Below are 18841 nucleotides of genomic sequence, written 5' to 3'. Positions count from 1 at the left end.
CGCAAAGATGAAAGAAGAGGTCATAGGACATCAATTCACCAAACACCACTTTCACAAACTGACGCCAGGGCAAAGTTATTCCGTTGGAATTATCACAAGAGCTGGCCCATATAATTCCTCGAATGTAGATGGTATAGGCACGACATGTAAGTTTGAATAAGGTTATTTATTACATTCCCTCATGACACTCTCTTTCTTATACTAAAATGAACTTTACTTTACATCATTTTTCTTTGAAAACCCTCGTGAATTTTGAAAAATAAATAAGACTTTTTATTTTTCCTCCCCAATACTTCCCTTCACAATGTTCACAAGTATCAACTTTGTGGAACTCATATTTGTTTCTTTCTTTATAGACCCTTCAGTACCATACAACCTGACCCTTGAAAATAATGGATCGTGTGACTCCTTGTATGTTTTCTGGAATAAAGGCATTGGACAGAGGGATGACTATGTTTTGAGTCTGTATGAGTTTGAATCGAACACAACGTTGAAACAAGATGTCATTGGAAATCAATTTGCAAACCATTCCTTTAAAAAATTGTTATCAGGCAAAAAATATACAATTTCAATTTTTGCGAGAGTGGATTTGTACAATTCGTCGCTGGCCAGTAGTACAGTTATGATGTGTATGTATAAATTTTAGCTAATTGTCATGAATGTTCCTGATAACAAGATGATGCAATCATTTTAATGACACAAAAAAGCACCTGTTTTGATTGTTATATTACAGTTGCTCATGGGAAATGGAGAATAGCCAAAGAAATTATTGAATGATTCAAGGCAAAGCTTCTAGAAAAATCACAGCAGAACTTTGTCGTTGACAGCATGAATCACTGGAGTTGATGATTTCTATTATATTTCGTTTTTAATCCCATGCTGAAAGTTTAATTGCATTTAATCACATGCGGTAATATTAATCGCATTTAATCGCATGCTGAAAGTTTAATTGCATACTGAAAAACAGCAAAATCGATTGTGAATTAATTCAATCGTACTTCATGTCCATACTAGTGCACTAATGTTATCATGGCGCATCAGAAATCAATGGATTAGAGTTCCCTTGTTTCCTCATGTGTTTCTTGCCTCCTCGTTGGGCATCCTCCTGACATGAAAGGCTCTGTACAAATGTAATTTTGTAGTATAATTGTTGAAGAGTGAACACTTGCCAGGAAGCATGGTTGAGCTCACGATCTCATTTGAAAAGCAGCTTGGTGCTGTGTTTGGTCGAAGGCAGCGTAGTCATTCTGGAGGAACGAGATCAGATGGGCTGAAGTGTCATCTTCATCCAAACCGATCTTGGGATCTTGTGGCTTTCCCAGCAGTATCTTGGAGGATATAGCTCAAAAATGTGGCAAGATCAGAAAATGAAGGTGCAAAAATGGGGTGGGAGGGGACAGATGACCTGAAGTACAGTCAAAGAGGAACATCTTGGAACGGACCTTGATCTGGTACAAAGAAATTGCACTCCCTTGAATTCCTTCCTGTTTGAAGAGCTTCCCAGCTGGCCATGTCACATTCACCCATTTTGTCTTTGATATCGGAGACTCCAAACACAGTCAGGCCTCAAAGGGCCACCCAAGTGAATTAATTGGCAGCTCTTCTCACACAAATGAAGGTAATTAAAGAGCAGCACAGTCTACATAGACAAAGATTTCTTGATTTGTAACTAAGGATCTGCAAACTGTTGAAACATTGATTGAGAAATCAATTCTTTGCCTAAGGGAAGATCTGCCCTTCACTAAAGTCCAGAAGAACATGACAACTGGGCCTTTTGATCCATGGTTCTTAACAATGAGGATGGGGCTCAGTAACCATTTGGAACTTTGAGATAAGAGAGGGATGAGAAGGCTGCGTACAATTTTGTATAAAAGCTTCAATGTATTTAAGACGAAACTGGATGCAAACATGGGAGACATGGGGAAAAAATGTTGCAGGAGGGTTATGTGGAGTATAAGCATCGGCACATTCTTATAGGGCTGAGTGACTTATTTCTGTACTGTATCTACATATTTCTCAGCTTAATGGCAACATCAAGTTCAATTGTTCAATCAACTATTTTTCTTTATGTTTGGCGTTTTACAACTACAGGTTCCAAAGACAATGACAAGTTATTTTTGTTGATTGGATTTTGTATAGCAATAGGCCTCCCATTGCTATTTGTTGGATATCTGCTGTTGAAAAGAAAATGTTTCAAAAGGTAAATCGTTTTTTGTACCATTGTACCACTTAATATACAAATAATAATAATTACCCTTAAGATATCACTTTATCACATTGACAAACCTTTTCAAAATGCTTTATGTGATTTACTGTGGACTGTTTATGTCGGTGAACACATTAGCCAATTTGCACACAGTAATATGCCACAAACACCCATGAAGCAAATGACCAAATTTATCTGGAGGATTTTGGCCAGAACACCAGGAGAAACTCTTTTCATTTTTACGAAAAGTTTCAGATGGATCTTTAACATCCACAGGAACAGCAGACAGGACATTAACTTTACGTCTTATCTGAAGGATGGCACCTCCAAATTTTAGAATCTATTGATTTTTGAATAGATACAGTGCAATAGAATACAAATTTAGGGAGAAGAAAGATGACTGAAAGAGGCATCAAACTGGTAGGTCTTGAGGCAGTGAGTGAATAAGGTGAGGGAGGGAGGGAGTTGGATGGATTCTGGGATGGAATTCTAGCTAGGCTGAAAACCCACCTGCCAATCGTGGGGTAAGTAGGGTGGACGACAAGCAGGACTCCTGACAGAAGGAAACAGCCAGATGAGTAGGGTTAGAACATCCGAAAGCATTACATGGACAAAGTAATTCTAATCCCAAGTCAAATTTCTATCTATAACTGCACATAAAGGCAGATAATAGTCTGGAGTTTCTCCCACCACAGCATCACTAGCTGTTTTTTAAATGAGTCCCATGTCCTGGCCACAATAATGTACCCAGTAAGTTTAGTAGAAAAAAATGTTTTAGTCACATGTTTCTAATGTTCATTTCTTTAAAACAAATATTTTTTTCTTCCTTATTAAAGCAAAGATAACATGGATGATGAACTGACATTTCATACACGGTAAGCATAAACAACAATAATTTGCACTTCTATCATGTCCTTCATGTAGGATGAAAGATAAACATCACAAAGCACTTCAGAGTCAATAGGGAGCTCTGATCAAGGAAGGAAGGAAAATTACAGGCGTTTACCAACACTCAAAGAAATAGATTTTATGAGGGCTTGAAAGACATGGATTTAAGGTGCAAGGTGAAGGAATTTGGGAGAGCTCCATAGAGTGAAAGAATTGTGGCTGAAGGCTTGGCAATCGACAATCGGATGGAATGAATGTGGAACGAGCAACAGATAAGAGAAAGGCATGTGTGGGAGACTTGGGCTTCAGAAGATAACACGTAGGGATGGGGCAAGTGAAAAGAATTGAAGGTGTGGAGAAGGATCTTAAAATCTTCTTTTTGGTCAGCCATATGTGGGAGTTTGACACATGCAGAAACCCATCACCAGACCAGACCAAAGAGTCTCCAAACCACGCTTTGAGTTTCATGTATCCCAACTATGCATGGAAATTTCTATGTCTGGAGTGGAATGCGCACTCTCTCCCTGGAGGGACGCACCTTTCTTACCTAAATCCGGAAAGTATTGAAACAGGTTGAGGAGAGCTAAGGCTTGGGACCCCAAAGTGTGCATTGGCGGAACTGCTTGAGTTCAACTAGCAAATATCACATAGCTTGCCATTGCGAGCATTCCAAGCTTCCCGCTACTTGTTAAGCCTGAACCACCAGATCCGTTTGGGTTCTGGCTATCAACAGCCATGGTTTTAATAACCCTCTTTCTCCTTCTAGCAACGAACACCTTCCTATCCAGATAGCAGACTTTGAATCGTATTACCGTATGAAATCATCTAACTCCAATGAGGGCTTTTTGAAAGAATTTGAGGTAAATTGCTTGTTTCTTTCCAGGAATAAATTAGATTAGGTGTTTCAGGGATTAGGTTAGGCAGCTCATGGGGAGAGAAACAGATGAACAGATTTCTCTGTGCTGTAGTGTTGTATGATTCTTGTGAACAGATTTCAGTCAGGTCTGAAGACCAGGATAATTTACTGAGTACCTTCAATCCAACGATGAATTGGCACAAAAATATTGAAGGAACAATGCAATACAATTTACATTCATAAAGACTCTTTCACATTGGATGGATGTCTCGAAGCGCTTCATGCTGCCCCCTGGGCACCCAAGACGGTGGCGGTGGGGAAGAGTGGGGTGGTGGAGCAGTGCTTTGAGTGCTGAAATGAGTATGGTGGTGGTGGGGAGAGTGGGAGGAAGGTGACCAAAAGTGTGGTCAATTAAGGAAGTCTCGAGGCAGGCTTTGAACATAGGGAGGTAGGGGGTGAGTTGGAAGTACTCAGAGATGCAGTTCCAGAGATCAAGGGCAGAATGGCATATGAAACCACACTACACAATACATAGAGAACAATAGACATTTATAGAGTTAACCTGATACAATGCGATTTACATTTATACAACGCATTTTGTATCGGGAGGATGTCTCAATTGATATGCTGGCAGGGGAATGAGCTGTGTAGCTTAACTTGAGTATTGACTCCAATTGTCCAACAAGGCACTGACAGAGTGAGATCCTTTCACTTCTCTTCAGTTTCGCCCACGAAACACACAGTCGAAAGCACTTTACAGTATAATCTGTGAAGCGCTTTGAGTCTTCTCAACAGCGTCCTGAGGCGCAATATCAAATGGAATGATTATTATTATTATTTACTTTCAGAAACTCAAAGATATTGGAAAAGATCAGTCAAGCAACATAGCCCTACTGATGTATAACAAGGTTAAAAACCGATATAGCAACATATTACCGTGTAAGTAATATTGATTCATTTTGACAGGTAGCAGCAAGGCCACGAGGACACTATGTAAACTAGGGATAGTGTAGAGATCCACACTTGAATTTCCAACAAAAGAAATTTGGTCGAAATAAAATGGAAACAAGTGTGACACTGTACGTGAAATGTGGTGCGGAAGACAACAGTTCACTGTTGGTAGCTTCTTAATGTTCAATTTTACTGTAATGATTTTACAGCGGCATAATTAAAATGCAATTTACATTTATGAAGCATCTTTCACGTGGGACGATGTCTCAAAGGGCTCATCCAAGCTGGAAACAATGTGGTGGAAACAATGAGGAAAGATGACCAAACATGCAATTAAAGTCTCAAGTTAAAGTCAGTTAAAGGGGCAGGCTTTGAAAGAGGGAAGGGTGGGGGTGAGGCAGAGATACTCCAGGTTAAAGTTCCAGAGAGTGGGACAGAATGGCTTAAAACTCACCCACATAGTGGAGCTCAGTGGTTAGAGCCATCGTCTCGCAAACAAGAAAACCTGGGTCTGATTCCCACGCAGGGCGAAACATTGGGCAAGTTTCCTTACTCCACACGCTTCTGTTTACCTAGCAGTAGGTGGGAACCCAGTTGTTAGTCGATTGGTGGATCGCTTTTCTGGGATAATAATCCCTCCAAAAAATGATTAAAAAAAAATTTGGTCACTCCATGATTGTTTGTGGGACACGCCTATGCGCAATTAGCTGCCGCGTATCGCCCACAAAGTATACAGTAAATTCATTTTACTGTATATTCTGTGAAGCATTGTGAGACGTGATAAGGCACTATATCAAATGCAAGGATTATTATTATAATTATTATTACCTATGGTGAGATGGATAGAGAAGGGGACATGAAGCTTGCTGAGTGAAGGGAGCGGCGAGGTTGGTAGGGTTTCAGGAGATCACAGAGATAGGATGGAAGGATTTGAACGCGAGGTCGAGGATCTTGAATTCGATCTGTTTGGGGAATGGGGATGAAAGAAGGGCATTTTTGTATGAATAATATCTGCTTCTATTTAATTTACAGATGACTGGTCAAGAATCAAGCTGTCTGGCTCATCAATGGAGCCTGGCCTAGATTATATTAATGCAAACTTAATTCCTGTGAGTTATCTTTTGCATCCTTCCGTATGTTCCCACACATCAGAGTTAATTTTGCAGTATTTCTAAACAAGTTATTAAAAAGAACTGGCTTGCCAATTAAGAATGTTAATTGCATTCTTAATTGGCAGGTCTGCACAATCTTAAGGCAAAGTGGTGTCTTAAAACTAGAAGCAATTTTGGCAACACAGAAGGAACGTACTCTTGCCTCTGAGTCAGAAGGTTGTGGGTTCATGCTCCCCATTAGTTGAAGTGGAAGGAGACATTAAAACAACATTCCATCTGCCTGTGTAGTTGGACAGCACAGATCTCATTATTCCCCATTCAAAAAGAGATACGAATCTCTTCTAGTATCCTGGCCAACAATCCCCTGGGTGAATTGATCATGGCTGTTCTTGGAGATTTGCTGGCACAAACGCAGGTTTGTTTGCATACAAAAGCAGTCACAACTCTTGAAAACAATTACCAACAAAGCACTTTGAGACACTTAGACATAATAAGGGTGTTTTACTTTCATATTTATTTCAATGAAACGGCCCCATTCTCGGAGGTTCCAGTTTTGGGGTCATTTCCAGATTGCACATGAATACAGTAAGACGCAGGTGTAATTTAATGTTTCTTAGGTTTATGGCTCTGCACTAATTGCTTAGATTTGATTTATGAATTTAGGGTTACAATTCAGCACGTGACTATATTGCTACGCAAGGACCACTGAAAAATACCGTCAATGATTTCTGGAGAATGGTTTGGGAGTATAATGCCTGTTGCATTGTGATGTTGACAAACCTAATTGAAAATAACAGGGTAGGTTCATTCAATTGAATGGGAATTTGGGCCAAAGTTTAAAATAAATGCCATTCAACAGTGTTTAATATATAATGCATTTATATGTATTGCAAGGGCTAAAATTATTATTATTTTAATGCATTTGCAGGTCACATGTGAAAAATACTGGCCTACTAACAAGTTGCCCATTCAGTATGGACAGATATATGTCAGTGTATTAAAAGTGGAAAAGTTTAAGGAATGGACTAAAACTGAAATGATGATTTCTCACGTAAGTGCAAAATATGCTCATGTTTGTATGCATAAATTGAATTGGATTCAAGTCAAATATGTTCACATTGTCTCCACAGATGCTCTGCATGATTTAGCTATTGTAGTTAAGCAACTTGACGACAGGTTAATGGTGTCAATCTGACACAGTTGATAACACTCTCACCTCTGATTCAAGAGGTCGCCTGACAATTGAAGTCACATAGTCAAGGCTGACACTCCAGTGCAGTGCTGAGGGAGCACAGCATTGTTGGAAGTGCAGTTCTTCAGATGAAACATTAAACTGAGGTCCCGTCTGAATGTTCAGGTGGAACATTAAAGATAGCGTTATTCAAATAATCCCCCAGATAAAATTGATCATTTACTTCATAGCTGTTTGTGGGACATCGCTTTGCACAAATTGGCTGCCGCACTAATATACAAAATACACATGCACTATACTTAACAGTAAATCCTTTGTGATGTCCTCCTGACGTGAATTCAAAACACAAGGGTATTATTATTTACCTCATGACTCACACCAATCTGATCCTCGCCCAACAATCTCATGCAAATGCTTTCCAACAGGACACCAATTGGAAACAGGAACACTGCAGAATTTCTTTATCTTCCAACTGATGTGCCATTCATGTAATTGTTTTGACCTGGGAGAATGTTAAGGAATGCTTTAAGGATTACCGCAAAACTTTTACATGAGAAAGAGGAAAGAGAGAGAGTGGGAGAGAAACTACTATTCTCAGAGATTTGGTAAACTGTATGTATCATAAGAAAGACATCTGGATGCATACCCTTTTACCACAATCTTGCTCATTTTTTCCTGCAGATTAACAGTAAACCAGGCAGGACAATTTGCCATTACCAGTTTGTGGACTGGCCTGACTATGGAGTTCCTCAATCAATCAATTCATTGGTTGACTTCACAGAAGTAGTTCAAAAAGCAACAGAGAGTGTGAGGAACTCAGGACCCATTGTGGTGCACTGCAGGTCGGTTTGGATGAGGAAAACCCTTCAGCTCATCTGATCTCATCCCTCCTCAAACCACCATCTCCCCATGCCAGCAGCATTGAGCTGTGTTTTAGATGTTTTGCAGGGTTCTGGCTTCAACCACCTTTCCTGGCAACCTGTTCCAATCATTGATTACCCTCTGGGTATAGAAATACTTCCTGATGTCTGTCCTGAAATTTTCCTTTGCATCTAAAAACCTGTGTCCTCTTGTAGTGTCTTATTGGGTCCTAAAATATTGTTCTGGGTTTATCTTTTCAATCCCATTTAAAATTTCATAATGAAATGAAAGTTGTCATGATTCTTAGCTGTAACTATCTTTTTACTCCATTTCACTCCAATGTAATTTGACGGCTGTGATTTTTTTTATTATAGTGCTGGAGTTGGTCGTTCAGGCAGTTTCATTGCACTCAGCTATTCAATGAATCTGATAGCAACCAAAGGGATCGTGAATGTGTTTGGCCAAGTGTACACAATGAGACGGTGTAGAACAATGATGGTGCAAACATTGGTATGTTATGTACAATGTGTTCTACATTTACCGCAGTCGCAGTGTTAAACGCCTAATTTGAATCTGAATTATCCTGAAAGTACACCTGAAAGGAATATAAATTCCATTAATAAGACTATGGTGTCAGTCTGGCTCAGTGATAGCACTCTCACCTCTGAGTCAGAAGGTCATGGGTTCAAGTTCACTGATGCTCCAAGGCACTGCTGGGAGAGCGTTGTGTTTAACTGCTCCAAGATAGTGCTAACGCGATGGCATTATATAAATGCAAGTTGTTGTTGTATTGTCAGAGGTTCCATCCCTCAGATGAGATGTTAAACTAATGTCTCATCTGGCTATTCAATTGGACCTTAAAGATCCCAACTCGACAAGAGAAGTGAGTTTCTCCTGATGTCCTGACGTCCAATAAATTTGATTATTCGCTTCAAGACTGTTTGTGAGACATTGCTGTGTGCAAATTGATCACCGAATTCATCAACAAAATTATCTTTACATTATATTGTGTGAAGAGTTCTACAATGCTCTCCCTACATGAAAGGTACTATATCAAACAAAAGGACTATTATTATGTTGAATTTTAACCATCAGGTTGTGCTTTCAGATCAGACTGAACTTCTCTTCTTGACTGAGCGTGTTCTTATTCCATACATGGGGCTAATCATGGTTATTTTCCTGTCCTTTCTGTCTGAAGTAGAAAAATCTACACAAAAAGACATAAGAGAAAATGCAAGAAACATTGACTTTCAAATTGAAAGAGATGAAATTTGACCAATATTAATTGTCGAGACATGCTGGTTAATTTTAATCATATTCTTATTTTTTTCAGGATCAATATGTGTTTTTGCATACCTGCATTCTCAACATAATTTCAACGAACAAAGAAAAACATGCAAAGTAAGCCATACTTATTTATTTTACCTGTACTCCTTTGGTTGTTCTTACACCCATTGCTTATGGCGTATTGGTACGGGATCAGACATTAAGCCTTCTCAACGCATATTCCACACATGAAATATATCAACTCACAGACTTGGCTGACGTTCCAGTGCAGTTCCTGGAGAGCACTACATTGCCGGAAGCGGTGAGGTTCAGATGAAACATTTCACCGTCTGCCTGTTCAGATGGATGTAAAGATTCCTGTATGCTTTGGAAGAGATTCTCAGTCACAATTACAGCACTTTGCAGTAAATCCCATGAAGTGCTTTGAGGTGTCTTGATGATATAAGTCACTGTATCAAATGCGAGGATTATCATTGAACAGGCTCGGGGGAAAAAATAGTGCAGTTAGGCCTGAATGCTCTGTTTCTCTGGGGTAACGTCACAATTCTGTGTATAAACCGGTGAAATCATTAGCCAGCATGGCTGTGGTGTCACATTGGCATTATCCTGAACTGAGTATCACAAAGTTTGTTTGGTGAGAAATTCACATCTGTTCTGGACTTCCTCTTGTTACCTGTAAAGCGCTCTGAGATGCTATTTCACGTGAGGGACTGCTGTATAACTCCAAATTGTTGTTCTTGTAATTGCTTTTCTTTCTTTTTAGAAGAAAAAATCAGGTTCCGCTGATTGACTTCCCCGTGCACTGCATGCGCCTGGCCGCAAACTCAAACATGGGCTTCTTAGAAGATTTTGAGGTGTGAATGCAAAAAAAAAGTTTCACTATTTTAGCAATTCATAAGGCGCTGTATCAAATGCAAGGATTATTATTTGGAATACATTGAAGCCTATGTAACGCCATTCATAATTAATTGTCAAAGCTCATTTGAAACGTAGAGTTTGCAATCTATCGTTTCTTCCGTTTTGTTCCATTTGCAACCAAATCCCTGTTCCCAGTGTTCTTTTTGAGGATGACATTTTCTGACTGTCGATTTGAAGTCTGATGATTTCGGGGCATTTCAGGAGCCGGAGCTGTGCGTGTGCTGAAGACTGCCACAAGGTGGAGTTGCTCAGAGTTGTCAGATTGACACGTCTCATAATGCGTTCGACCAGCCAGTACAACAACAACAAGATTACATTTGTATAGCGCCTTTCACGTCGGGAGGACATGAAAGCCACTGAACCTGCAGATCTGAACCGAGATCATGACTGTGCCATCACAGTACAATCCAATTTATATTTAATTTGTGTTGGCGCCTTCCGCAACAGGAGTTTGGTTTGCCGATGCTGAGTGGGGAGATGAATACTGCATGCAGAGTGACCAAAAAGTCGTGATATCTACCCTATTTCTTTTTTGATTGTTTGATCGTTAAGCACTCTGAGAACGCTACCCTGCATGGAGGGCGCTAATATAAGCGCGAGTTGTAATGGTCAGTTTGAATCCAGGTGGATTCAATAAAAATTGGTCATTTCAATCCACGACTGTTTGTGGGACACTGCTGTGCGCAATTGGCCCCGGCTTTTCGCCCACACATATACAGTCAATTCACTTTACAGTCTATTCTGTGAAGCGCTTTGAGATGTCTGGAAGATGTGAAAAGCCTTATATCAAATGCAAGGATTATTATATTATTATTATTATGGTCTAAAAAATGAAATTACCATCATTTCTTTAAGAATTATTAGACGTTGTAGTGGTATCACGACTTTTCGGTCACCCTGTACAAATGCACATCAAAGTACGTTACATCGAAGTGGTACAGAGCTCAATGGATTGAAATTTAAAGTCATGGCACATTAAAGATGTACGGCATCGCATTCTTTTGCTTGCAAGAGTTAATCTGACATATCTCCACTGGGAGGCTAAGAGTTTCTCCGCGAGGAAGGTTAAATCTATGTCCACCACCTAGTGGGCATTTGTAGAATGTTTTCTGTGGCTGGCCTCTCAGTTGAGGGAGTGCAGCTGAAAAAGATAACAGAACAATAGAGGCATCAAACAGAAGAACAAATTGCATTTGTGTTCGTTTATAGTTTTGAACGCATCAAACTAAGTTACAGGATTTGCACTCCCGCGTCCGATTGGAAAAATAACTACAGATTTCGGTGACCGTTTCAGTTTTCATTCTAACCTTAGGTTTGATCCTTAAGTTGTAAATTTGAATTGGATGCATTATATTGTAAATTAGTATCCCCAAAGATATGCCAGTAATACCTTTTTTGAAGTGGTGAGGGAGCATTCGTGTTTCCAATAATGCTGTTCATTGTTCATTTACCGCCTCGGTTTACCAAGCAGTAAGTAGGAACCTGGTTGTTAGTCGATTGGCAGATCGCTTTTCCGGGGGTAATAATAAATTGGTCACCCCAATCCACGACTGTTTGTGGGACACTGTTGTGTGCAATTGGCTGCCATGTTTCACCCACAAAATATAGTGTCAGTTCACTTTACAGTATATTCAGTGAAGTGCTTTGAGACGTCAGGTGCTATATCAAATTATTATTATTATTATTATTAAATTAGCACCTCCCCTCTGCCCCCCCCTCCCCCCGAGAAAATGTTCAAATTCAAACCAGAAAGAAAGTGCATTGCAGAATTTGTCCTTCGCCCTGGCACTGCGAGAGACTTTAGTGATCATTTGTCAACAAAAACTGTTTGTTTTTCTCTCAAAGAATGCATCACAAGGCACAACCTACCATCATCACATTTTAAATCTAAATCATGTTTTAATAAGATTGTCAACTCGAGTTTTTTTTATTTATTTGGAAGTTATCGTGCGGTAAACACTGGGATTGTGAACAAGTTTAGTAAAGTAAAATCAAAGTAAAATGACAGATAATCTTTTCAATATCATCGGCTTCTTATTACATGATAAAAGATTTATGGGTTAATAGTTACGAGGGTTTTTTTTTTCCGCTCTTATTTTTTAAACTAAAGTCTGCATTTAACTGATGTTTGTTCTGGTTCCCCTGTAGCTCATAGGACAGGCAGGGAGAAAACAGCCAAAAACCGCAGGCCTGCTGCCTGGCAATGCAAACAAGAATCGATATAAAGATGTCGTGCCATGTAAGATGCATGTTTGTACTCCTTTCCGTCTTTGTCCCAAATCGCCCGTTACACGCATCATTCTGCAGTGAGATGTTAAATCGAGGGCCCTGTCTTCCTGTTTTTCTCTCCCGGTGTCGTGGCCAACAATCCCCCAAATAAAGTTGGTCACTTACTTCATGATTGTTTGTGGCTCCCTGCTATGCGCAAATTGGCTGCTGCCTTCGCTCACAAAACGTAGTCACTACACTTTATAGTAATAATAATAATCCTGTGACGTGCTTTCAGCCCTGCATGAGAGCCACAATACCAATTGTAAGGATTAATATTATTATTATTATCGTTGCCTGACTTTTGGATGCATTTTGTGGGCGAAGCTCGCAGACGAATGCTCGTTAGCAAAAATATTCCTTGAAATCTAAAGTGATTGAGGTGACGCATGTCAGCGCTCAAGAAGATGAGACACATTTTGGTACCGCCACCGAGATGTCAGTTTGGTTCAATCTGTAGGGTTCTCTTGCCTTGAGGGTAGAACGTGACCCCAGGCTGACGCACCGATAGAACTTTACCCATTGCACTTACTCTCCTTGGGTAGAACATCAAACCGAGGTCCCATCTGCTTGTTCAGGTCGATGTTAAAGAACCCGCTATTGCTATTCAAAAAGAGAAGGGAGTTTCTGCCGGTGTACAAACTAAATGTTTGAGAATGTATCTCTTCTCCGCTATGTATATATATACATATATATATATATATATGTATTCAACCAAGGTGTAAAGAATTATGTAAGGAATTTTATGTATATTGATTTTGATTTTTCTGTGTTTTTGCAGACGAGCACTCTAGAGTTAAATTGCCACCTTCTTTGAATGATCCTTCCTCAGATTATATCAATGCCAACTTTATTGCGGTGAGTTCTCTGCACCTTTTATTGTTATGCAGCATCAGGTGTATGATATGAAGTAAATGCTTTTCAAAGTAAAGTTAATTATTTATTCAATTTACAGCAAAATTGTAGTCTCAGTGGAATCTGGTAACCTCTGGGCTACAAGTGTCTTCTCTCCAGAGCTACACCTGCCAACATGGCATTGCCTTGAAATTCCACCTGCTCTTGGAAGCCAATGGGGTCTCCTCCTGAAGCTTTGCAACTCTCTCCCTCATTCTCTCCATCTTGCCCCCTACTTCCCCTTCTTTTAGGTCACAACTGAAGACCTTTCTCTTTGACGGCACTTATGATCACCTCTTCCCTCTCCCCAAGCTCAGCATTGGGCTCCACCACTGTTAAGCGCTCTGAGACGCTGCCTTGCTTGAAGGGTGCTATATAAATGAAAGTTCTTGTTTTTGTTGTTGTCTCATGATCACAAGATTGGTTGGCTGAAGAACACCCTTTGGCCCCTTTCATCTCATCCCTCCAGAACACCCAATCTACAGTCCTCCCGTCACAGCATCAAGCTACTTTTTAAATCGGTCCCAATGTCCTGGCCTCAACCATCTTTCCTGGAAACCTGTTCCAGTTGTTAATTCCCCTTTCAGAAAAGAATTACGCTTTGAGTAAAGATCTGAGCCACCTCAGAATATCTGAGGGGCCAGAGACCAGGTAGGGGGCAATTTCCAAAAACTACCAAAGTGCAAAAGGAAACACTGAAAGAGATCAAATGGACAGAAATGTGGAGATGGCAATTTGCTCTCAGAGATTTTTTTTTGTCTTTTCTTTTCAATACACTCGGGCGGCTTTTAGAAATTGCATTCAGCATTCATTTCATTTATAATTTCCTTCATTGCTAAACATTGAATAAGCTCTAGGTGTCAGGGTCCGTAACTGAGGGACACAGTTTCATGGCGTTTCGAGCTCATAGTCTAGGCTGACGTTTCAATGTAATGCTGGCTGGTGCTGCATTGTTGGAGCTGTTGTCCTTAGGTTCAGATATTATACTGAGGTCTCGTCCAGTATATTGTTGCTTTTTTTTGCTAAACAATTGAGGTTAGATCCCTATACATCAACCTTAGGCTGTGCCGTGCTCTGGTCAGGCTGCACTTGCAATTCTGGTCACTGTGACATAATGGCTCTTATGCCTTGAGATAACTGGAGGAAACTGCACTGACAAGCCTTGCTCTTCATTAATCACATCCAATTGTAGGGCTACAATTCAGACCAAGAATACATCGCCACACAAGGACCACTGAAAGAGACATTGGCAGATTTCTGGAGAATGATATGGACATACAATGTGTCCATCATCGTCATGTTAACACGGTGTGAGGAAAATGGCAAGGTAAGATCATACACTGCTGATGGGTGAAGGTAAGGAAACAGATGATGGATGTTCCTTATTTTAAACACTGGTTATCTCGCAGGTTTTACAAAATGATTCGCATAGAACCTTGACACTGATAGAGAACTTGTTAGATATTACTAGTGTTCCAGTTACCGGTGGTTTTTCACAGAGTGGAGGCAGGTTAGCTCGAAACGTAAACACTCTACGTATGAATGCTTGATCCTGCCACAATGCAGGTGGGGGGAAGTGCCTCGTTGTCGGAGGCAAGGCCCTTCGGATGAGAAGAGGTTAAACCGAGGTTCAGTCTACCTGTTCAATTGAACGTTAAGGATCCTGTGATGCTATTCAAAAAGCCATCTCCCAGCAATAACATCCCCAAAAAACATATGTAGGATATACACGATAGATGGCCGGGTATTAAACTAGAAAAGTAATTTTTCTCTGGCTTCTGCTGACATAAATCACCCAAGGCTTTATCTCTAACATATAATTGATGCAGTTTATGTCACTAGTGTGTATTAAGCATAATATGTGATATGCAAGCAATTTTACGCATTAACATAAAATAACCATCAACACAAATGTGTGGATTGCAGAAGAAATGTGAGGAGTATTGGCCCTTGGACAGGAATCCTCAGCAATTTGGTGACATTCTTGTTCAAGTCATGTCGCAAAACATGTACCCCGAATATATAGACAGACAATTTAAAGTTATACACGTGAGTATTCCTGTTTTATACGTACTCCGCATTCAGAGTTGCTATCACGCGTGGAGGGTGCTGCATAAATACATGTTGTTGTTGTTTTTGTACTCCACTCAATGGAAAACCAAGCATTATCTGGTGTCAGAATGCTTCAAATAGAATTCCTGAAACGATGAGAACAAATGGATCAAAGAACCTTCTTCATCTAAACGGTCCAGTGATTTTCAGCTTTGTTACTGTTTTGTTACTTTGTCACTACATTTTCAGCTTTGTTACTATTTTGTTACTTTGTGACTACATTTTCAGCTTTGTTACTATTTTGTTGCTTTGTGACTACATTTTCAGCTTTGTTACTATTTTGTTGCTTTGTGACTACATTTTCAGCTTTGTTACTATTTTGTTGCTTTGTGACTACATTTTCAGCTTTGTTACTATTTTGTTGCTTTGTGACTACATTTTCAGCTTTGTTACTACTTTGTTGCTTTGTGACTACATTTTCAGCTTTGTTACTATTTTGTTGCTTTGTGACTACATTTTTAACTTTGTTACTATTTTGCTGTAACCCAATCTTTTCCTCCTAATGCCTTACACATGTGGAAAAAGTTACCAACGATGATGCCCAAGTTTTTCATTACCAGGTGCATTACCGAGCGGAGAGGATAATTTCTCACTTTCATTTTTTGGGCTGGCCGGATCACGGTGTTCCTAGTCCCATGGATTCAATCATCAGTTTCGTAGCTGGGTTCAGACATCACGCCCACTTCATAAAGAAATCAGGGCCCACAGTTGTGCACTGCAGGTAAGGAAGCAATAAAATGGGTGGCGTTTGCCACATTCAATCATCACTGACAAATGAAAAATCCTCCAGTGATTGTATTGCACAACATTTATCGGAGGTGCTGTCTTTCGGATGAGAAGTTAAACCAAGGTCCTTCTGCCTGTGTTTGCTACAGCTCCTATTTGATCCTATATGAGAAAGCAGTTTCTCCTGGTATCCTGACCAACAATTCCCCCCCCCCCCCCCCCCCCCGATAAAAAATTGTTCATTCACTTCATGTGGACATTGCTGTGTGCAAATTAGCTGCTATTCACCTACAATCTTTTTAGTACATTACCGTAATATCCTGTGAAGCACTTTGAGACATCCTCCCATGGTGAAAGCCACTATGTTAAATGCCAGGAGTTTTAACATTATAAACTCAATAGTTATGAACATTGGATATACCGCTCCACACAGGGATATAACACCACACAGAGCCTTTCACATCAGGATAAATACTCAAAGTGCCTATTGCAACCTCAGTTCAACCTTTCATCTGAAGGAAGGCACCTCTGACAATGCAGCACTCTATCAACACTGCATTGGATGTCAGCTTAGAGGTCAAAGTCCTGACATAGGGGCCTGCTTCAGGTCCCTTGAACTTCCCGCCCCACTATTAGCACTCGGGAATTCAGCATCTCTGCCCTTACACTCCGGAACTCTATCCCGCAATCCCTCTGCCTCACTCCCTCTCTTGCCTCTTTCAAGTCCTGCCTGAAGCCCTTCCTCTTTGACCATGCCTTCAACCACCCTCCCACCCCCACCGCCAACTCTCCTGCCCTCCACCCCTCTTGACCCCAACTCCCAACTCAAGTCCAAAAGCCCCTGACTGTCCAGCGCCCTGAGACATCGTTCCAATGAGTATAATTTGTTGCTGTTATCATTGAATCCATAACCTTCTAACACCATGATAAGTAGTTTCATTATATATTTGATGCTAATTTAAAGTCTATACCGATTCTCGCAAATTGTCCGAATATAACATGAATATCTCTGTTTTGTTCATCAGCGCTGGAGTTGGTCGCACGGGCACATTCATTGGTCTTGACTGCCTGCTGCAACAGATTAGGAACGAACAAACCATCAATGTGTTCGAAATGGTTCACAGAATGAGACTAAACAGATGTTTTATGGTCCAAACTCTGGTATGCTCCAAACGAAAAGTGCTCTTATTGATCCATGTCTCAACTTTGGGACACCTAGACACAATGCACCAATTAAATTAAAGGACCTTGTTTTTAACCTGTTTAACATATTGGATATCATGGCATTCAGAAAGATTAAGCTTTTAATTACCCGACTGATCCAATCCATCATCATTGCAGGAGCTTTCAACCATTCCTCTCCTGCCTTCAGTACTCCAGTTCAGGATCCCTTTGCATTGCCTACTCCTTCCCCAACTGTTTAAGATCCATCTGTTCAACTGCTATTCATGTCATCTCCCCCCACCACCCCACTCCCCATCCCTCCTCAGTTTCCCCTCTGCCCCCTAAGCATGGCCTCCCAGTTAGCAGTGCAAAGCACTGTGAGATTAGCTGTTGAATAAGAAATGTGTGGTTATTCCCAGTTGAGGGTGTGGTAAACGAATGGAGTGTTGGTTACACCTCATAGGGCTGCCAAGTCTCCATCAGACTTCCCAGTCCTTCTCCATCAAAGTTAAATGTGCGGGCATGATGCGATAATCATTACCGGTGATAATTCTGGTAATTATGTCATTCCGCCTTGTTTCTCAAGCGCTAGCGAAGCGTGAATTGGAAAATGAGATTGTAAAATTCTCATAACTTTCTTTCTTCTTTTCTTTAGGATCAGTATATGTTGCTGCATACCTGCATCAGAAATATCCTTACACAAAACTCTTGAAGAGCTAAAGCTTTGCTGAATTGCTCTTTCACTTTCCAGAGCTCCATCTACATTTTCTGCGCTGTAGATTTCTATGATTCCAAGACAATCTAATTTCTGCTGATGTAACTACTGTGGCAAAATGATGAACATACAAACCTTGGCATTTTGTAATGTACATTTATAACATTTGCACACAACCGAGAATATTTAAATATGTGTTAGCTTTTAGTTTTGTAAAGATAAAGAATGACTAATTGTATTATTGTAAATAAATTCAAACAAAGCACGAGATCTTTACTAGACGGTTATCGAGAGAAGATAATGTAGAGTCTATTTTGCCATATATTTTATGATGAATCAATAAAAAGGACATTCAGAATTGATTTATTTTATTTCGAGGTGAGGTTTCCTAAGAGCAAAGGATTATTTCCTCACACTCACCTACAAATCACTTCATGTGCTACCCCCACAATCAATCCCCTCTTTACCTGTCTTCAGATTGTGCCTGAAGACTTTCCTCTTCAACCATGTCTTTAATCATTTCCTCCATGCTCAGTTTCAAACTACACCAATGTCAAGCGCACCAAGATGCCACCCAGCGTGAAGGGCACGATATAAATTCAAATTGTTGCTGTTATATTGTCCAGTCAATGTGTTGGTTGGTGAGTTCTATAACAAAGGACAGTGAATATACGAGAGCCAGTAGCGGAGC

The 18841-nt window shown here is 40.2% G+C and overlaps 1 protein-coding gene and 1 long non-coding RNA gene across 2 annotated transcripts; both read left to right on the top strand.

Moving 5' to 3' along the window:
• The first annotated feature begins 576 nt into the window (after positions 1 to 576).
• On the top strand, positions 577 to 3070 carry LOC121850435. The gene is made up of 3 exons (XR_006085598.1): positions 577 to 629; positions 2092 to 2200; positions 3043 to 3070. It is a non-coding gene; the product is annotated as an uncharacterized LOC121850435 (long non-coding RNA).
• Positions 3071 to 3882: 812 nt separating this feature from the next.
• On the top strand, positions 3883 to 18504 carry LOC103179159 (receptor-type tyrosine-protein phosphatase alpha-like). Its single transcript, XM_007894290.2, has 16 exons — positions 3883 to 3954; positions 4799 to 4889; positions 5934 to 6010; positions 6677 to 6811; positions 6942 to 7064; positions 7887 to 8047; positions 8441 to 8576; positions 9400 to 9467; positions 10117 to 10207; positions 12420 to 12510; positions 13321 to 13397; positions 14626 to 14760; positions 15360 to 15482; positions 16106 to 16266; positions 17297 to 17432; positions 18091 to 18504. The coding sequence occupies exons 1-16, from the start codon at positions 3910 to 3912 to the stop codon at positions 18145 to 18147; spliced, it is 1707 nt and encodes a 568-aa protein (XP_007892481.2). The 5' UTR covers positions 3883 to 3909; the 3' UTR covers positions 18148 to 18504.
• The last annotated feature ends 337 nt before the right edge of the window (positions 18505 to 18841 follow it).

Source organism: Callorhinchus milii, unplaced genomic scaffold, assembly GCF_018977255.1.
Source record: "Callorhinchus milii isolate IMCB2004 unplaced genomic scaffold, IMCB_Cmil_1.0 Scaffold19, whole genome shotgun sequence".
Lineage (NCBI taxonomy): Eukaryota > Metazoa > Chordata > Chondrichthyes > Chimaeriformes > Callorhinchidae > Callorhinchus > Callorhinchus milii.
This window is presented reverse-complemented; position numbering and strand designations above follow the sequence as displayed.